This window comes from Macaca fascicularis, chromosome 10 (genome assembly GCF_037993035.2).
Source record: "Macaca fascicularis isolate 582-1 chromosome 10, T2T-MFA8v1.1".
Taxonomy (NCBI): domain Eukaryota; kingdom Metazoa; phylum Chordata; class Mammalia; order Primates; family Cercopithecidae; genus Macaca; species Macaca fascicularis.
Window position 1 is genome coordinate 97,127,066 of NC_088384.1, and position 21,688 is coordinate 97,148,753.

The following is a 21,688-nucleotide window of genomic DNA, read 5'->3' on the forward strand; positions in this document are numbered from 1 at the left end:
ATCTTGACTTAGCTAACCCACAGACACTTCAAACTCAACATGTACAGAGTGAACTCATCATCTTTCCATAAAACAGATCCCAAGTGTTCCCTGTCTTTGTGAATGCACTGCCATCCTCATCCTTAACTCCCCCCCTCCCTTTCCCTGGTATATATATAATCAATCACTAATACATCAACCCTATGCCATGAATATCCACCCAAACACATACACTTCTCTGCATCCTCATGGCTTTTTTTGCTGATCAGGGCCATTATCATCATTTTTGCCTCAATGATGACAATAACCTTTTAACTGTATTCTAACAAGCTCTGTGTGGTGTTTTGTTCTGTTTTACAGACACCATCTCACTCTGTCACTCTGTAGAGTGCCAAGTGGCATGATTACAGCTCACTATAGCCTCAAACTCCTGGGCTCAAGTAATCCCTGCACTTCAGTCTCCTGCCTAGCTAGGACTACAGGTGCATACCACCATGCCTGACTAATTTGAAAAACATTTTTAGGGGGAGAGATGAGGTCTTGCTATCTTGCCTAGGCTGGTCTTGAACTCCTGGGCTCAAGCAATCCTTCCGCCTTGGTCTCCCAAAGCATTGAGATTACAGGTGTGAGCCACCATGCCTAGCCAAGCCTCAAGTCTTGAATACTTTAAATCCATTTGCTTTCTTTTTTTTTTTTTTTTTTTAGCAGAGTCTTGCTCTGTCACCCAAGCTGGAGTGCAATGGCGCAATATCAGCTCACTGCAACATCTGCCTCCCAGGTTTAAGCAATTCCTGTGCCTTCCTCCCCAGTAGCTGGGATTATAGGTATGTGCCACCACATCCAGCTAGTGTGTGTGTGTGTGTGTGTGTGTGTGTGTGTGTGTATTTTTTTAGTAGAGATGGGATTTCGCCATGTTGCCCAGGCTGGTCTCAAACTCCTGAGCTCAGGCAGTCTGCCCACTTTGGCCTCCCAAGGTGCTAGGATTACAGGCATGAGCCACCACACCCAGCCTGTAGGTAATATTTTCTAAAACACATATTGATTATGTTCCCCCATCACTCATAGCAGCTCACAGTGACTCCCCAGTGCTACGAAGATAAACTGCAAATGCCTTAGAGACCCTCCATGAATTGAGTCTTGCTTACCCCTCCAGCCTCATATTTCAACATTCCTCTTCACCCTCTACCCCTTGGCCATACTGAATTACCAGGCATTCACCACATAAGCCCTGCGCTTTCCAGTTTCCAAATTTTTGCCCGTCTGTTCTCTTGGCCTTGAGTGCTTGTCTCCCTCACATGCCTTCTTTATTCTCCCCAACCTTTACCTGGCTGACTTCTGTTTCCATTTCGAGACCTAAATTTAAATGCCATTTCCACTGGAAATCCGTGCCTAACTCTGTAATTCTGGATGGCAGTTCTTCTAAAGGGTTCCTACTGCAAACACACTGTACTTTATCCTCAAGGCACTCATCACAGTAAGTGACAATTACTTGTTCCCTCCTCTGTCTCACCCACCAGACCTGAGCTTCTTGAGAGCAGGGGCCTTTTGTCTTTCTAGTTCACGACTGAATTCCTAGTACTAGCATAGTACCTGGCTCATAGCTCATAGTTGATGTGTATGTGTGTGTGTGTGTCTGTGTGTGTGTGTGTGAGTGATGCAGGGAAGCCAAAGAAGGGTCAGGATGCAATGAGAACCTGGCAAAGGAGGGACAATTACAAAAGAAGGTCTTGGGCAGATTCCATACAGGTAGTAGCCACCAATGGCATGTGGAGGACAGGATCAAGGGTTAACTCAAGAGGCTTCAAGGTTTTGAGCCAGAGTGACCGGGAGGAATAGAGCTATTTGCTAAGCAGGGACCATAGAAGGGAAGGGCGGTTTCAGGAGAAGAGCTGAATCCAGGACCAAAGGGCTGTGGGGGTCATCAAGGGGACACATGCAATAGGCTTATGGGTAAATATTTCTACGGCTCTAAAAAGAAGTCAAGGCTAGAGACATTCATTTAAGAAGCTACCTGGCTGGGTGCGGTGGCTCATGCCTGTAATCCCAGCCCTTTGGGAAGCCAAGGTGGGAGGATCATTTGAGGTCACGAGTTCAAGACCAGAATGGCTAACATGGTAAAATCTCATATCTACTAAAAATACAAAAATTATCCAGGTGTGGTGGAGGGCACCTGTAATCCCAGCTACTTGGGAGGCTGAGGCAGGAGAATTGCTTGAACCTGGGAGGTGAGGTTGCAATGAGCTGAGATCATACCACTGCACTCCAGCCTGGGCGACAGAGCGAGACTCCATCTCAAAAAAAAAAAAAAAAAAAAAAAAGGCTACCAAGAGGGGGGCATATAGAGAGAAGACAAGGTTGATGATATAATCTTGGGGATCCCTTAAATTGTGCTGAAAGAAGAGAGGGAGAAATAAATGGTATTTGGAGAGGTAGGAAAAAAGCCAGGAGAATTAATGGTCATTGGATCCAAATGCAAAGGACCTCAAAGAATGTGCTCATCCTTGTCATTGAGGGCTGCAGGAAAGTGGAGAAGAATAGGCTACTCTATTTGGAAACTAGGAAGTCCCTGATTAGAATGGAAGCCAGACTGACAGTGTTTAAGGAATGAAAAGTAAAGCAGAAAAGGCAGCACGTGTAGATTGTCCTTTCCGAATGTTTCAAACATAGGTGAGGGCAACAGTGACCTAAGGACAACTTGGGAAGCAGGTTAGGGGTTCTAAGACTGGGCTCCATATACACACTGCTTGAGTTCAAATCATAGCCCCACCATTCAATAGCTGTGTAACTTTGGGCAAGTTAACTTACTTAACTTTCCTAAGCCTCAGTTTCCTTGTCTGTAAAATGAAGGAACAAGTAGCCCCTGTTTCATATGGTTATTGCAATGATTAAATGAAAATGTATGTGAAGCACTCAGCACAGGGCAGAGATGTGGTAAGCAACCAATTAATGTGAGACATGAATTTTGACAGGGTCAAGGAGGAAAACTGGGAGAAGGAGAAGTTGCCATGCAGGAGGGAGAGAAGATGCTCGAGTGAACTAGGCTCTGGGGAGGTGGAGGGGAGGGGATTGAGGACTTGGAGGGCTTGTGGGGAGGGAGGACGGGGAAGTAGGCCTTTTCAAAACCCAACTTTGGCTAAAGGATCACCTACTGGTTACTGAGTGAGGCAGCTACTTCTGTTCCATTTTCTTGGAAGTAATGCTGAGGCATCTAGGAGCTTCTCCCACTCTTAGAATCTTCCAGTGTTTCCTGGAGCCTGGTCTCTGCCTCTATGCCTCCCACTGCCTGCTGGTTCTCTAGTTGGAAGCAGCTGGACTCAGGCAGCCACAGGTCATCCCAGGAGCACACATTGAGATAGGGGGATTCAGAGAGAGCTGCTTCACAACTTCTATTTGGGCTATACCCTTGACACAGGCCAAATCTTTCTGTCCCCGTCACAGTTTGCATCTTCAGGTATTGCAAATGATCTTCCATGGTTAAGGTTTCTTCTGAAACACAATGCTCTCCCTGGACCTCCTAGCTAATCTGCTTATTTCCAGTGTCAATTCCACCAAACTTTTCCCCTTCTGCTGCCTGTGATTGTTCTCGTACCTGTTTAAAACCCTGTCATAGTTCACCTTGCAGTATCTCCACTGGCACTAGGAGGGCCTCTCCCACCTGCCCAGTCTACATTCGGTGTATCTTCACTTTTACCCTCTGCTCCATCCTGACCAAAGCTATGACTGTGCATATATTGCCTCTCTTCTTGCAATATCTTTTCTTCTCTTCCACGGGCTAGCACCCCCTCATCTTTCAAGAATAGCGTCCAACTAGAAACCTTTCCTAATATTGCCCCCACCACCACTGGTGAGTTGGATGTGCTCCTTTACTCAAGAGTTCCCATAGCAACTGGTAGCTGGCCCCCTCTTCCCTATCATTCCTTATACCTTAGCATTACAGTTGGGGAATACGTCTGTCTCATTATCAGACTAGGCACTCCTCCAACATGACGATTAGATCTCATAAATAGCTATATCTCTAGGGCTTAGTATAGGACCTACCAGCCTCAAATAGGTAAATAGTACCTATTTGCCTTCATTCCTCAGGGAATGCTGGTTGAATGAATAAATGTCCTCATCACAGAAAGGATGTCTTCTGGCAGGAAAACAATGGAGATACAAGTGGACTACTTTTCTTGCCCCAAGCCACATGGCCAGGATCCTACATCTTTGTTGCTTGACTGCCTCTCATTTCACAATTCAAGAGTTGCCAGCTTTCTTATTGATTCTAACCGTTTTTTTTTTTTTGAGAGGGAGTTTCCCTTTCGTTGCCCAGGCTGGAGTACAATGGTGCAATCTCGGCTCACCGCAACCTCCACCTCCCAGGTTCAAGCGATTCTCCTGCCTCAGCCTCCCTAGAAGCTTGGATTACAGGCATGCAGCACCACGCCTGGCTAATTTTGTGTTTTTAGTAGAGAGGGGGTTTCTCCATGTTGACCAGGCTGGTCTCGAACTCCCAACCTCAGGTGATTCGCCTGCCTTGGCCTCCCAAAGTGCTGGGATTACAGGCGTGAGCCACCGCGCCCGGCCTGATTCTGACCTTTTTATTCCACACATCTCAACTGTTGCTGAGCTGTTTCATTCTAGGAGGCAAAGGGCTCTTCTGGTTGTTCCTGAGATCGCCGGCCTGAATCTCCTTTCTTGAGCACCCAGCAGGTTCTTTTCCAAGGGAATCGGAATCTTGAAAGGGCAACAGATTCTTAGGCATTGGCGGGGAGAGGTGCTAGAAGACATGGTTGTCAAAGAATTGGCAAAGTCAAGAATGTGCCAGCATCCAAGGGTTAAAATGTCAGGAGGGGCATCCTGTTCCACAGCATGCCAGCCCCAGAGGGGATGCCAAAAGGATAACAGAGGCCTTGTGAGTGCCCAGGAATCAGGTGGAGATTAGGACCAACCCATCAGAGTGCAATTAAGCAAAAGGGGGAATCAATTTAAAGGTGCTAGAACAGGAACCATGCAACCAGGCTTCAGGAGAAAGTAGGAACCAGGGTACTGAACTTCATTCATCAGGGTTCTCTCTCTCTCTTTTTTGAGACAAGGTGACACTCTGTCACCCGGGCTGGAGTGCAGTGGCGCCATCTTGGCTCACTGCTGCCTCAGCCTCTCAGGTGATCCTCACCTCAGCCTCCCTAGTAGCTGAGATTACAGGCACACACCACTATGCCCAGCTAATTTCTGTTTGTAGAGACAGGGTTTTGTTATGTTACGCAGGCTGGCCTCAAACTCCTAGGCTTAAATGATCCAGCCGCCTCAGGCTCCCAAAGTGTTAGGATTACAGGTGTGAGCCAAAGCCCCGGCAGGGACTTCTATCTCTTATCTCTTCCTCCACCCACTTCCTCCTATTTCCTCCCCCATCTCCAGGTTTCTCTGGCCCTTCTGACAGCAAGTAGGGCCAGGAGCAGCTCCCTAATCTACATACTACAGATCTATCCACAAGAAGATAGATGGAACCATTCTCCTCTTCTGAATTCTAGAGCCTTAAGGAAGTTAACCTGAGTGGCTCAGCTTGGATCGAGTGCCCATCCTGGTCCAAGTAACTGTAGCAGCACATCTGTGTATTTGTGTATCTTGTTCCTCCATAATCTTGCAGTCCGGGGAAACTGTGCAGATGGATGGGTTCCTGAAAAGCAGGAGTTGCTTAGACAACCCTAGAGGTGTTCCGTTCTGGGAGACAAGAGTTGGGCCAGGTTGATAACTAACCTAAGAGAGTCAGAATCAAATGAATAAGAATTAAATCTTGGGTGACCACCTAGATCAAGAGTCTCGAGGTTCAGTCATTTCAAAAAGTTCAAGTCTCATTGCTTCTTGGCCTTCTGGCTAAGATCATGTGCAGCATCTGTTCTTACCAGTTTAATATCTGATACATTTTCTATCTGAGGATAATATAATAAATAGATTTTTGGAGCAAGGAGATGGAATAGGAGCTTGGTCTGTCCACTCTACACATTGACCTGGATTGCAGTACCTCCAGGAATGGTGCACCCTCTCTACCACCCCCAAAAAGTCCAAGTCTCAAGAAGTAGTCCGGAAAACAGTGTTTTTGGATTTATCTACATTTTTTTTTTTTTCTGAGATGGAGTCCTTCTGTCACCCAGGCCGGAGTGTAGTGGCACCATCTCAGCTCACTGTAACCTCTGCGTCTGGGATTCAAGCAATTCTCCTTCCTCAGCCTCCCAAGTAGCTGGGATTATAGGTGTGTGCCACCATGCCCAGCTAATTTTTGTATTTTTAGTAGAGACAGGGCTTCACCATGTTGGCCAGGCTGGTCTCGAACTCCTGACCTCAGATGATCTACCTGCCTTGGCCTCCCAAAGTGCTAAGATTACAGGCGTGAGCCACTGCACCTGGTCTAATTTTTGTAATTTTAGTAGAGATGGGTTTTCACCATGTTGGCCAGGTTGGTCTCGAACTCCTGACCTCAGGTGACCCACCCCCCCGCCCCCCCCCCCGGCCTCCCAAAGTGCTGGCACTACAGGTGTGAGCCACTGCTCCTGGCTGGGTTTACCTACATTTTGGAGATGCTGCACTCCAGGTCCCTCTTTTCAAGAGTCACATAAGTATTTGCATATGGAAGACCCTGAGAAGGCGCCTGGGAAAAAAACCTGTTTAACTATAAATATAATAATGTATGTATTTGTATGTGGACCTCTTCTTTTAGTGGATTATCTATAAACCGTCCACTGTTCCCAATGCATACTTTGGAGACAGACCTACACTACCAGTTTTCACCTGCTAGTTATTTTTATAAGGGTTGGGATGGTCCATGAGTGAACAGTCTTGATTTAAAGCAGTGTTTCCCAAACCTCATTTGTTTGCCTATAACCTTCCTGGAATTTGTCTTATATGTCTCCTCTGTGCACTATTCCTATATGTTTTTATGTAAATCAATCATTTTTTAAAAAGCCTCATCCCAGTTATATCCGTAAAACAATGGTCATTTTTTCTTATACATATTGGAATACATATCTATTAGAATTAAAATGCTTGTCCATGCACTATCAATAATCTCCTCAATTACCATATGGTGGGGACATGGGTTTGAAGTGTTAGGAGTCAGGAGTGGCCTCTGTAAGACAGAGTAAGTCAGTCAACCTCTGAGCACTGCCAGGCACACATGCTGGCAGAGTTCAGCCTGTGACAAGACCGCCTGGATATTTCCATGTCTGTGCACAGGGATGTCCTCGGTCTGCCATTGTGAAGTCTATGCTGTTTTCATGCCTACCTAGTCTTTTTTGGAGGGACCTGGAAAGCAAATGCAGGCTGGGTACGGTGGCTCATGCCTGTAATCCCAGCACTTTGAGAGGCCAAGGTTGGCAGATTATGAGGTCAGGAGTTCGAGATCGGCCTGACCAACATAGTGAAACCCAGTCTCTACTAAAATTGCAAAAATTAGCTGGGTGTGGTGGCACATGGCTGTAATCCCAGCTACCTGGGAGGCTAAGACAGGATAATCGCTTGAACCCAAGAAGCGGAGGTTGCAGTGAGCCGAGATGGCGCCACTGCACTCCAGCCTGGGTGACAGAGTGAGACTCTGTCTCAAAAAAAAAAAAAAAAAAAAAAGCAAATGCAGATTCTCCCTGAGAAATGGGGGTTGGGAGAGTGGAGTAGTGTGGATGTACCATTTTTCCTGAAGGCAGTCCTCAAATGATCTTGGACTCACTGCAGCAAGCAGATGCCTCATCTTCTGGCCAGGGATTGATCCTGAGATGGGAAGAGTATGAGAAGAGACACCAAGAGCAAGGCAAAACTGGCTCTGGCAGCTTGCTTCAGAGAAAGAGTATAGCTTTGGAGTCAGGCCAACCTGAGGATGAATCCAAGACTCAGCACTTACTAGGTGCCTGCCCTCAAACAATTATTTTTTGATAGTCTATTAAAGACCCACAATGATCACCACAGAATGGACGAGGAAACTGGGACTCAGAGAAGTTAGACAACTTGCCTGAGATCACACAGGTAACAAACAGCAGAGCAGAATTCAAACCTAAGTTGATTTGACTTCCAAATGTGTGCTCCTAACCAAAGCAGGGTAACCTGCTTTGATTTGCCCATTTCTTGAGCACCTCTTCTGTAGGAGGGTCTGTTGCTAGGTGCTGGGAATTCAGTGGTAGGCAAGATGGACAAGATTCCCCCCCACCCCCTCACAGACCTTGCTTTCTATAGGGGAAATAGACAGGAAACCAATTACTCCATTTGTAACTTAATAACAAGTGTCATAAGTGTTACAAAGGAGATAGATACTACAAGGCACCCTTTGTTTTATTTTTGTTATTTATTTTTTGAGATTCACTCCCTCTGTAGCCCAGGCTGGAGTACAGTGGTGTGGTCTCGGCTCACTGCAACCTCTGCCTCCCGGGTTCAAGCAATTCTCCTGCCTCAGCCTCCCAAATAGCTGGTGTGCACCACTACATTCTGCTAATATTTGTATTTTTAGTAGAGACAGGATTTCACCATGTTGGCCAAGCTGTTGTTGAACTCCTGACCTCCAGTGATCCACCTACATTGACCTCCCAAAGTGCTGTGGTTACAGGCGTTAGCCACCATGCCTGGCCTATAAGGCACCCTTGGTCAGCCAGTGGAAGCAGGGTCAGTAGTGTGCCTGGAAGTCACTTTGAAAAAGTGATATTTAGGTTGATCTTGAAGCATTCACAAGGTGTGGTAAACACATCTAATGTTTACCATTAGATGTGATAAAGATACTGATGGTCCACTGGATGAACATTTTTCATATTTACTTCCAAATGATTTCATAGATACTATTTCACAGATAACAGGATGAAGGTAAATAAAAAGGAGATCAATTAAAATATTAAAAATAATAGTGAAAGTGGTAATAGATGCGGCAATATCCACAAAGGAGTAATGGTTCGATTAGCATGTTGAAAAGATCACTTTGGTAATTGTTGGAATGCAGTTTAGGAGAGGGCCAAGAATGGAAGCAGCAATCCGTTAGAGTGTAGTGTTTTGGAGTGCAGTGCTTTTTTGTGTTTTGTTTTGTTTTTGTTTTTAGACTGCGTCTTACTCTGTTGCCCAGGCTGGAGTGCAGTGCAGCCTCGACCTCCTCTGGCTCAGGTGATCCTCCCACCTTAGCCTCCCGAGTAGCCAGGACTACAGGCACATGCCACCACGCCCTGCCAGTTTTTGTGTTTTTTTTTTTTGTAGAGTCGGGGTTTTGCCATGTTGTCCAGGCTGGTCTTGAACTCCTGGGTTCAAGTGATCTGCCAGCCTCAGCCTCCCAAAGTGCTAAGATTACAAGTGTGAGACACGACCCCCGGCCAGCGTATTGTATTAATCCAAGCAAGAGAACGCGGACTTCAAAGGCTTATGGGCGGCAGAGAGAAGTAGATGGAGTGAAGAGAAGTAATCAGCGGGACTGGTGGGAAATGAGGGAAAGGAAGGTGTCAGGATGGGGCTTTTTCTAGCTAAGTAGAGTTGAGTTCATCCCCAGAGAAGCTTGAGAGGCATCCAACTATAGATGCAAGGTAGGTGGTTGTTGGTGCCTTGTCTTTAAGACAGTTTGCCTTTTGTAAAACAGGCGACCTCACAGAGCTATTGTTCAGAATTCAGAGCTGGTCACAGAATAGATGCTCTATAAAAGGTAGTTCTATTCCCCATTTGCTCCGTCCTCCCAGCATGCTAGGGATACAGCCGCGGATAGAGACAGGTTCAGTTCCCTTTGGTCTCTTGCATTCCTCCTCCCCTCAGCACAATTCCTGGGCTCATAGCAGATGCTTAGTAAGTATTTGTAGAATGAACCAAAGAAATCAGACCCTTGGTGACCCAGGGCTACATGTACTCGGCGGAAAACTGGGGCTAAACCGGACCCTTGGTTGGTTGAAAAATTAAAATAATTTTTAACAAGTGGGCGTGAAATACTCCAGAAGTTGGAGGGCTTGGACAAAGGCTGGGGAGGGGACTCCTCCCACCAGGCAGCCTCAGGGCCGGCTTAGCAAGAAAGGAGGCGCCGGGGAGACCTCTGGGGTCCCAGCTGCCAAGGTACTCGCTGCTCCAAATAGATGGGAACGCGGGACACCAGCTCGCCCAAGATCGCCTGGGTCCCGCCGCGGCCTTTAAAGGCCCACCACGTGGCTGCGCGGCCAGCCCTGGCCCGGAGGCGGTGCCCGGGTGGCGCCTGCGCACTGCCTAGCAGAGGGGTCGGGGTTCCGAGAAAAGGCGTCGAGAGAGGAAGGGGAGGCTGCTTGGGGTGGGACGCCGTGGGAGGAGTCGGCTCCTTATGCAAATCACAGCGGCGCGCGCACGGTCCGGAGGCGGGGCTTGCGATGCGAAGCCGGGTCCGTCAGGCGAACCGTGAGGGGGCGGGCCGCAACCCTCGGCCTCTTTCCGCGATCGCTGACGTCGTCGACGTGTTGTTTAAAAGCGACCGCGCAGGCGCAGTGAGCCCAAATGCGAACTTAGGCTGTTACACAACTGGTGGGGTCTGTTCTCGCCGCCCGCCCGGCAGTCAGGCAGCGTCGCCGCCGTGGTAGCAGCCTCAGCCGTTTCTGGAGTCTCGGGCCCACAGTCACCGCCGCTTACCTGCGCCTCCTCGAGGCTCCGGGGTCCCCGTCCGCCCGCACAGGCCGGTTCGCCGTCTGCGTCTCCCCCACGCCGCCTAGCCTGCCGCCGCGCTCGTCGCTCCGGGCCGACATGAGTGGGGACCACCTCCACAACGATTCCCAGGTACGGCCCGGCCTGACCCCGGCAGCCCTGGACCCCAGCCTGGCCGTCCCGCGACCCCCGGCGCAGGCCCCTACCCCAGCCCCGGCCCGGCCGCTTTGACAGGCCGGGGCCCCCGGCGAGGTGCCGCCCGCCGGAGTAGATCGGCTCGCTAGGCCGCGAACAAGGGCCGCGAAGTTACAGTGCGAGGGGGGATGGTTGCCCTCCGTGGCTACCCCCGGGACCCCGTCCTCCCTGGGGGCGCAGGGTGGGCCAGACCCCCAGCCGCGCGCGCTCGCCGCCAGAGGGGTTAAAGTGGCTGTTGTTTGATATTCTCTCCTTTTCTTTTTCCAGATCGAAGCGGATTTCCGATTGAATGGTGAGTGTGCCCCCTGCCCCGACCCCGGGGCCCCCCAGCCGCCGGCCGCCTCCCCCGCGCCCTGCCGGTGCCGGGCAGAGGACAGACATGGCGTCCCAGAGACTAAGTCCCGGCTCCTCGCTCACCGGCCCCATTGTTCCCATCGGGCCGCCTCTTGACCCCCTTTCCGGGGACCCCAGCTCCCCCAGATCCCGGCCCTCCCAAGAGGGGGCAACGGAGACCCGGTGTCGTCCGCCACCCGGCCTCGGGCGGTCTTTCCGGGCCGGGATTCCTCCCGGGAAAGTCGCCTTGTCGACGGTCGGGACTTAGTCTCTGCGCCATTTTCTTTTTCTCTCTCCTCTCCTTTCTGTGCCTGTGTCTCTTTCTCTCCCTCCCTCGGCTCCTTCCTTGAGCTGCCCAGAACGAGATTTCTGCAGAGCAAAGCTATATAAATCACATACTTCACCAGAGAGGGAAGGATGGGGGACTGAATTATTATTTTTTAAACTTTATTTTGGGGGTTATTCCCTTTCTGCTTCATGTTTGTTTCCTTTTTTGCTTCCAGAATGAAAGATTTCCTTAGGCAACTGTTAATTTTTTTTTTTCAATAGGATGTTTATGATAGGAATTATGGCTCTAAAACTAAAGTCACCGTTTGTGGAGTTCTTTACGTTTCCAGGTTGTTTTTTCCCAAGTTACGTTCTTTGCAAAGGTAGCAGTACCTCACTAAAGAAAGTTTGCAAGTTCTCTGTGGGTCACCCAATGTAAATGTTGGATTTTTAAAAAATTAAACTGTTAGTGACTGGAACTTTTCATTGTGGCTGAGGTTCCCAATGCAGTGTTTTTTTGGAAACGCAGTTTAGTTTGTACTTGTTGGAAGGAAAGATTGTTGAGCATCTCTTGTGGACCTGGTGTGGTGGCCTTTTCGTTTGGGCTGTAGGGAGGAAAAAAGGATTTTATTTATTGAAACAAAGAGTGTCCAGCACCCACCCCTGCTTCCTGTTCATTCTTTTTCACGAGCCACTGTTTTTCAGGAATCAAGAACTAGCTTGTTTTTTCCAATTCTTTATGTTTTTGAACCCTTTTCAGTCAAATCAAGGCATTTATTCTTTGTGTATTTCCACTTCAGTTACCCAGGGAAGATTCCTCCAATAAAAAACTCATCCTTGCAGGCTTTCAAACAACCCTGTTGAAGGAGAAGGTACCTTCTGTAGTGTGCTGGGAATTCCCACTGATTTTGATGGTGCATAATCCTGCTCAATTGAGTCTGGGTTCCGGGAACCTCTCCAATGGGAGAAGCTGATGAGTAGGTTTTCTAGTGTTGTAATCAGCAGTCCATCATGTTAGCCTGCTCTACTGAGAGCAACCTTATGTTCAGAGTTTGAAGTGGGGCATCCAGCAGGAGAGAATCTGGTTTAAAGTATGGCATTTCTTGAGCACCAGTTATGTGCCAACCACTGTGCTTAGTGTAGAGCTGATCCTGTAACCACAACACTCCTTTGCTCTCAATTCAGTCTATTGGGGGAGACATTATTAGTTAATTATAAGGTAATTACTGGGGCATATGTGTACCCAAAATGCTTTGAAGTATAGGGGACTTAATTTTATCTGAAGATGGGGAAATTTCTCAGAGGTGACTTCTGAGCTGAGGGTTGTGGAAGACTGGACGCAGAGAATTGTCGGGTTGGAGTGTTTCTTAAGTACATTTAACCAACCTATCACGATTTTAAAAGAGGGAGGAGGTGAGGCCTGCAGTTTAGAAAACCACAGTATAGACGTGTTTCTTTGGGATACAGGGGCAAAGAAAGGATGTGCAGGTGAGGCTGTAAGAAGTCCTTTTGACTTCGCTAGAGGAAGGTGGGATCTTAATATAGAATGTATTCTTTTGGCTGTCAGGCTGGGCTGAGTAGGTAATGTAAGTAATGAAACAAAGTTTAGCCCTTTCTTCTTGTGAGAAAGTTAACTTACATGGTTCTCACCTAAGTCACGTGAATGATTGTGAGCTGGTTAGGTTATTGATCTTTACTGACATATTTATAGAGGCTGAAGTAATCTGCCTATGTTGACTTTTAGAAGTGTTGGCTCACATTTAATAGCAATAATAGCTATTATTTATTGAATACTTACTGCCAGGCGTGAATCTCAGCTCTTTCCATGGGTCATCTAATTAGATGTAATCCTTGGAAGGACCATCGTGAGTTAGGTCCTATTATTTCTATTTTGTAGATGAGGGAACTCAGGCTTCAGTGTATTTACTAGCTTGCCCAAGGGCCGTGAGTTGACCACTCTAAATCCCATGAGCTGAGCCACTATGCTGAAGTGATACTGTATGATACTAGCATGAAAAAATAAAAAGCCGCAAATCTCTGTTTTCTTACAGAGCTGAAAAAGGAGAGAGGGAAGGAAGGATTTGATAATTTGTCATTTGCTTTTTATCTAAACATGCTTCTTCAAAAGAAAAAGCGCTTTGACTGTCTCCCTGCCACCATAAAGGTCTGACACTGGTGTAATTATTCTTTGTGAATATTGTCTGGAAGATGTGGTGTTAGTAACTATGCTTGCTGTCTCAAGTAATACATTGTTAACCAGTGATTGATTTATGTAACTATGAAAGACACTTTTAAAAAAGTAGAAATCAACGTTTACTTACGCCCAGATATGTCATTATTGAACTTTGTATTAAGAGGATATTGCTTAAGCATGATTTTAAGAGGGCCTAACCCATCTTACAGATTAACTGTACAAGTTCATATATTAAAATCAAACGTCTCTCATTTTGCCTGCCCTCATCCCCTAAGATATAAAAGATTCCCCCCCTCCCCACCCCCCACACCTTTTGGAGTTCATTCTTCACAATATTTAAAATTGTAGCTGTTTGTATGTAATTTAGAACATTCTGGCCCATACTCAACTGCTGGGAAACTCTGTTATTTATATTTAAAACGTTGACAGTGAGTTAGGAATTTGGAGCAGAAACCGTATCTAGGTCTAAGTGAAAAGACTTCCTAAGTATTGGTAGAACAAACTGTAGTGGGGCTGAGTCATTATTACAGTACTGTACAGGCTGCGTAGCACTCTGTAGAATTGATAATGGTAATACCAGGTTAAAGTGTTAGCGATTCTTCTGGTGTTTCAGATGTCTTCAAGTTTTTACCTGTCTGCAATGGAGATAGGGAGTCCTCCCCCAATTGACCCCCTTAGCGAATCTCAATACTTGACTCCATCAGTCTTTAGTCTAAGAAATGATATATGGGATCATGGTTTGACATCTTGCGCTGATTCTGGTTGGCTTAATGGAATCAAATTGGATGAAGGTAATTAAATATGAATTGTTTCTGATGCTAATAGACGGTTGTACTTCTGTGCTATTGGGTATGGATTGGGATGGGCGGTAGCATAGCTGATTGTGGTGGGGGGGATTTCAGGTAGCTGATGATGTGGCTTTCTGAAAATTGCCATTACATTTTTAAAGCTGAAAAGTGATGGTACCACCAAATGAAATCTGCAGCATCCTCAATCAGGAAATACTTAAGCGTTATGCTCCAAGGTGGTTGTCTTTCCTTACGTCGCAACTGGACTCCTTGAGGCACCTTTTTAGAATTAGTGAGCCGCTAGGATTTTTATACTACACTTTGACATAAAACAAAGTTGCTTGTCAACATGTGTTTTTTAGTTTACCAGCATATCAGATCTCACAAACAAATTTTAGGCTAGGATTGGATGTTTCTGGTAAAAACAAGAAAATCCAGGCATCACTAAAAGAATCATAAATATGTTGTGGCTTGAAAGGTGCAAACTAAATAATATAGCTAGCAGTAACAGTCACCTACTCCTGCTTTTCTTTGGTTCAGTAGATAGAGTAAAATGGAAAATAGGAAACCAAGGTCAGTCCTCAAATCTCGTTTTAACCAATAGCAGCAAAAAGAAAAAAAGAAAAAAAGGAATTGAGTCTTTTTCCCCTTGCTGTCAGCATGAAGATGAGGAATTGAGAGAGTTGGAAAGACATTCATTAGTTTGTTCAGATTATTAAATAACATATCTTAAAGTCTATATTCCAAAATTGGGCTGTGAAGTTTTTTTGTTTTGCTTGTTTTCAGTGCGTGTGTGGGGTGGGGAGGTGCAAAAAAAGTTTGCCTTTTAATATACAACTGTGTTGTATATTAATTATATAAGAACAGTTGTCCCCTGCTGCTAGTGGTATGGAAAATGATTCTGTTGTGCTTTCTGAATGCATATCATTTTAGAAGATTTCAGATTATACTAAAACCATGTTATTTCATGTTAGTTGGACATGAATGCATATTTACATGACACATCATTATCAACTTTTGCCTTTTGCCATCTTTTTAGTGCAAAGTAAAACTGATACTCTTCAAATCCAAAGTTGTTTCCTCAGAAGTGTGTTTTGTGAGGGATTGCATCTTTCCCACGTGGAAACTGCGTCCAACTCCAGTAAACTGGGTTCACTTGGGAAAATGAATTCAAATGTAATTAGTTTGAATGAAGCTGTGGAAATGTTTGAAATGAGTATTTTGACGTTGGACCTGGAGGTTTAAAAAAAAAAAACAGAACTCTTGAAAGAATAGTAAAATATATTGGATGTGGAGGTGAGAGTCAGTTGAATTTTCTGTGTTGTGTGGTTTAGATTATCTGACTGTCCCTTAATTATTTTGAAACCATTAACTTTGGATAATAAGGGCATTTAGGCAAACAGTTGACACATGGATTTCTTAAGGTAAAGAGTTTAGAGACTTCCAAACTAGCCCTTAAGAGGCGAATGGGTATCGTGTTTAAAGGAAGCTTTCAGATTGTGTTTAAACTTTGAGTAGTAATATTTGGAACAGGTCTTTTCTCCCTATTTCCATGTCTCAGACATCTCAAGTTTGAGCAGCAGCTTTCTATCCCCATGGCTACAGACCAATAGCTGCAGTAGAAAATCTAAAATAGAGGCCAGGGTTGAAATAATTAGCATTTTGCCAGTCCCCACCCTCCCTGCCACCTGCGTGTCTAGATGTGGGCAGTATGTGCTGTGTTGATAGCATAGGGCCTGGGAAGGGTGGACAAAGTTTGAGGGTTGTGGGGAAGCTTGTAGATGAATGTCTATTAGATATTAATGGTATTTTGGTGGTATTATAAGAAATGGCTGATAGTTTGCTGAAATGATTTTGTAGTAAATAGATATTGTTGAACATTTTGTGTGTGTATAAGAAAGATCCTAGATATTTTTCAAACTGGGAGAGAAGTGACATTACCGGTATCTCATGCATATCTCTGGAGTATATAGATCGTAATATCAACTTTGGCTATCTGTATCAAAGTTTGTATTAACTGTTTTTGTGTCATTTATGTCTCAACGTTTAGTGAAGAAAGAAATTCCAAGGGAGGTAGGCAACTTTTAATTTTAACTTCTTTCTTTTTTTTTGAGCCGGGTAGAGGGCAGACAGGGTTTCTGTTTGTTGCCCAGGCTGGAGTGTAGTAGTGTGATCTCGGCTTCCTGCAACTTCTGCCTCCTGGGCTCAAGCGATCCTCCCACCTCACCCTCCCAAGTAGCTGGAACTACAGGTGCACGCTACCATGCTGGGCTAAATTTTGCACTTTTTGTAGAGACGAGTTTTCTCGCCATGTTGCCCAGGCTGGTCTTGAACCCCTGGGCCCAAGCAGCGTGCCTGCCTCAGCCTCTCAAAATGCTGGGATCACAGGCTTCAGCCACTGTGCCCGACCCTTAATTTCCTTTTGGTAGGTATTCGTTTTTCATTTGTTGTCTTAAGCTTCTAGTTTCACCCACTTATCTCTCTGCTAAATTTTTCTGAAATGTGTAATAAATGTTTTAATTTATCATCTTTCCTTCTACCCTTCCCATCAGATTTGGGGTGGGGAGGCAGCTCTACCAGGCCATTAATTCCCCTCTGAGCCTTTGAAATTCACATTTTTGTTTCTGTGGATTCAAGGAGCCTAAAGAACACAGTTCATTAGCATACCTAAGAAACACCTAGGTAAGCTCCAACAAAAGATGTTAAAGCAATCAGCATTTTTAGGGACTTTAGATCTCCAGTATTTGTTGTTGTAAATGATGATGTTGGGAAAAAAATTTCACAGGTCCCTGGGTATTCTGACGTTTTCCTATATTTTAAGAACGAAACTGACCCAGTCAGCACATGGTCCCATTATTCTTTATATTGTTTTTCTTAGCACACCCTAGCAAAGATAGATGCCTAGGACTTTTCTTGGCTGTTGGAGTTTACAGAAAAAAAGTTCTTTGTTGAAGGTTAGTCCTCCACCAGAATAATACACCCTTTTGCCCCTTAATAGAAGTCCAAATGTTAATCTTGCTATCATATATGTATGAATACCCAAATTTATAAAGCTTTGTAGGTATATTACTGATTGTGCAGGAGACTAGTAGGTTTCAGAATCATTGTCATTTGTGGATCTTATTGGCTAACACCCTTTACCTAACCTGACTCCAGTAAGGTAGCCCCTTTGTTTCCTTCTCGTTGTCTGAGCTCTTGCCAAGCAGCAGAAGGAGAAGTGGGATGAAGGGAACTAATTTTGAAAACGTATTAGGCACCACATTTTTATGTGCATTAAATCTGAATTGAATGAAGATAGTATAGGTTGCACAGGCTTATGGAGAGAACCAGAGACCAGGAAAGGAAATGTTTTTTTCTTTTTACCCTTTATTCCTTTTCATGTCCCCTTTTTGATAACGTGCTGCTTTGGTCCAGATTCTGGAAACCCCACTCAGGCTGTAATTGGTAAGCTTCTAGTACAGGTGTCACAACCTGCCCTTGATTATCTGCTGGTAGAGATAGCTTGGACCCTTTGTGTGTGGAATGTTAGGTCTAGGGTGTAGTGGTGAAGAGTGGGGGTGTGAGGAGACAGCTGTGTTAAAAGAGAAAATTGGTATAGGATTCAGAAAAATCTAGATAAGTCCCTATTTTTCCTATGAAATGTGGGCTGGCCACTGAACCTTGTTTTCTCATCCATAAGCAAGGATAATATTTATGTTTCACAAACTATTGAGAACTGGATAAGTATATGAAGGTGCCTCTCTGTCCTCATTGTAAAATGTAAACTTCGATCAGACAGCTTCTATTCTCAACTGGATCTTTATTTTGAATGTTAGGTTTGAAATAGTGATTGATGTTGGGGAGTCTTTCACTGGTATTCCGTGTTAGTTTTAAATCTTCTTGACATTTACACAGTGAATTGTACCATGTAACTAGTGTTGTTGAGTCTTTACCTAATTGAATCAGCATAGCCTACACTGATCTCTTCCAGTTACAAAGTAGTCACTGTAAAGTAAAAGGTGTCTTCATATCTAGGTTTGGGCTAAGTAGGAGCCAATGTATGTCTGGTTCCTACTTTTCTAAGAACGAGTTTACAGCAAAGTGGTCATTGCCGAAAGAACTTCTAGCAGTACTGAAGATGGGCTCAGAAATGAAAGAAGTCTATTGATGTGACTAATTTCTCAACCATTTAATAGAATTATGGATTTTCTATTAAAAATAACCTGACCCTTTTTGATGGATTTAATAAAATGCCACGTTCATTATTTGTTAATTTTTTTAACTACAAAATTCAATATGTCTTGTGTCAGCATATTTTTTCAAAGGCCACTATTTTACTTCTCCCCCAAAGCATTTTAAATTGAACAGAGAAGTCTCAAAGCACCTGAGAATTCAGTTTTTCATTTATTCAAATAGTTGCTTAAAGTGACCAACTCGGTTTTCTTTGAAATAGTAATTCTTGGGAATAAGAATACCTTAAATAATATAATAAAGCTTATCTGGGAGAATTTAGTACCAAATGCCATGTTAACAGTTACACATGAGTATAGGCATTTGGGAGATTCCATGAAAAAACTTGATAAATTCAGCAGAAATTTCAGTAATGGCTCATAAGTCTAGCTAATGCTGAATATTGAATTGCCTTGAATTTGTTATTTTGGAAGTGCTACTTAAAGGAAATAAACGAAAGTCATTTAAGGATGTGTTCACTAGTGTTCATTAGCTTTAAGCCAAATGGATCTTAGTAGAGATCTTACGCCATTCAGCAAAATGATTATCACAGAAGCATCACAACAGGCGCAGACTTAAATTCAATTAAAAGTAGGCAGGAGGACATAATTTTGTAGTGTAGAATTTATGGAATAGGGGCTAATTTTAAAGAATCTTAAAAGATAAACATCTCAGGAAAAATATAGTTCATAAAATATGGGAAAAAAATCTGGGAAGATGGGTATTTGTTAATGCTCTGTAGCTCTATTGCCCTCAGTATACAAGGAATGTGTCCGCAATAGGGTTGGATTTAAGTCTTCAAAGCTTTGGTCTCTTTTTCTTTCGTGTTCTTCTGATACAGAGTGCGAATAGTCTACCGCCCCTCAACCCCACCTACATCCCCACCACCCCATAATAGAGACTTAAAGGGAATTTAAATTCGAGTTCTTGAGCTTCTGCTCAATGGCTAGGTCTTTGAACAAGTTAATATCAGAGCCTTAGTTCTTCACCTGTAAAGTAGGTTTAATACTTACTTTACAACATTGAGGATTAAAGAGCATGTGAGGATTACTTTATGAAAGGTGAAGCTTAGAACAGAATTTTTAGTTCCTTGCCAATGCCAAAAAAAAAAAAAAAACCCCAACACCTTTTTCAGAATTTGCTTTATTAGTCTCTTTGTACAAAGGGAACATCTTTAATTTCTTTAAATTTGGACATACATCTATTGTGAAATTTTAACCAAGCTGGAGGGGTCACTAGGGAGCATTGAGTATGATACTATTGCTGTAAATCATAGAAAGGCCGGCTCAGGAGGGTGCTGACTTGCTTTGACTTTGTGGCAACTTCGGTTGCCCAGTGACAAGCACTTGCTGTGTACACACCACTTTGTTTGTTTCTCATACCTTAAATTGTGGATTAAAAATCTTTGGGGCAGGGCTGGCGGCTCATGCCTGTAATCCCAGCACTTTGGGAGGCCGAGGTGGGCAGATCACTTGAGTCCAGGAGTTCGAGATCAGCCTGGGCAACATGGGAAAAACCCGTCTCAACAAAAAAATAATACAAAAATTAGCCAGGTGTATTGATGCACGCCTGTAGTCCCGGCTACTTAGAAGGCTGAGGTGGAAGGATTGCTTGAGCCCTGGGAGGTAGAGGTTGCAGTGAACCGTGAGCATGCCACTGTACCTACCCCATCTTGGGCAACAGAGTGAGACCCTGTCTCAAAAAACAATACTAATCATCATCTTTGGCAGTGATTAACTTTCGCCTTTCACACTTGGGATGGTGCAATATTTGGCAGTCTACTTAGGACACTAAAATTTTCACGTTTAATTGTAAATGGAAAAGTTTAAGTTGCCATATTCATTCGTACAAACATTCAGAAAGTGAATATCTGTAACTAGACACAGATGAACAAGACAAACCTACATGCCTATCAGGATGAACTTTGAAATTAGTAAGTTGTTAGGTATATACAGTCACTTCCTCTGTTGAGATTTTTCATTAGGCCTCAGTACAAAGGCTCCTGTCATACAACATGAATGGGGACTGGAGGTACTTTCTGGCAGTTAATATTTCACTATCAGTGCAAGAGAGTGACATCTCCATTTAGTCCTAATCGTGAGTTTTTTCCCCTCTTAAAGAAATTGGAGACCTAGGACCTTGGATTTCCAAAGATTTCCAAACTCTTATTCCTTAAAAATGTTACAAAAAAAAAAATTTTTTTTTTTTTTAGTATACTTATATACCCATTAAACCTTTTTGCCTGAAATAGGCAGAAAGATTTAAGTTCTGTGTATTTATTTCCTATTATCTTTTTGTATCAGACACCCATGTTGCATGAATTTTAGAAAAATAGTTTTTGGCTGGGCGCGGTGGTGGCTCACGCCCGTGATCCCAGCATTTTGGGAGGCCGAGGTGGGCGAATCTCAAGGTCGTGAGATTGAGACCATCCTGGCTAACATGGTGAAACCCTGTCTCTACTAAAAATACAAAAAATTAGCCGGGCGTGGTGGTGGGCACCTGTAGTCCCAGCAACTTGGGAGGTTGAGGCAGGAGAATGGCTTGAACCTGGGAGGCGGAGCTTGCAGTCAGCTGAGATTGTGCCACTGCATTCCAGCCTGTGCAACAGAGCGAGACTCGTCTCAAAAAAAAAAAATAGTTTTCACGTTTCCTGAGCAGGTAGGTTGTCAGAATGGCTAGAGATGTTCACATTCTATGTGAGAAATCATGTGACAATAGCTAATTCAAGTATTTGAAATAATTTAAATCCTTGAATTTAAAATCACCATCTTCACATATTTGAAGAACTAAAATCTTAGAGAATAAATTCTAATCCTGGGAAACTAATTTTATGAAACTATTTAAATATTATTGACCCTTCCTAATCCATGAAGTATCTTGATATGGGTAATACATAAAAGCTGTTAAAGCTCTTCAGAGAAAGGTGCAGAGTACATAGTGGTGTTACTAACAGTGGTTTGAATACTAGAAAAGTGATCGGGACAAAATGTTAGACTTACTGTGCCTTAATCGTACTGTCAGTGCATTTTTTCAGGAATGGATGCAGTGTTAGTAGTTCTTACTGTTTAATACCAGAAATGAAGAAACAAGAGCTTCTTAGGAATTGATTGTGGCTCAGGATCTATTTCTTAATTTTTAGTGT

The 21,688-nt window shown here is 44.2% G+C and overlaps 1 protein-coding gene and 1 non-coding gene across 2 annotated transcripts in view; both read left to right on the forward strand.

Annotated features, from left to right (window-relative positions):
* The first annotated feature begins 5,812 nt into the window (after window positions 1–5,812).
* Window positions 5,813–6,002, forward strand: LOC123567392 (U2 spliceosomal RNA). The gene has a single exon (XR_006690304.1). It is a non-coding gene; the product is annotated as a U2 spliceosomal RNA (small nuclear RNA).
* Window positions 6,003–10,414: 4,412 nt separating this feature from the next.
* Window positions 10,415–21,688, forward strand: part of TOP1 (DNA topoisomerase I) — a 95,217-nt gene continuing 83,943 nt past the window's right edge. Inside the window, exons 1-2 of the mRNA XM_005569002.4 lie at window positions 10,415–10,692; window positions 11,023–11,047. Coding sequence (XP_005569059.1) covers window positions 10,660–10,692; window positions 11,023–11,047 — 58 coding nt within the window. The 5' untranslated portion in view covers window positions 10,415–10,659. The remainder of the gene's footprint in view (window positions 10,693–11,022; window positions 11,048–21,688) is intronic.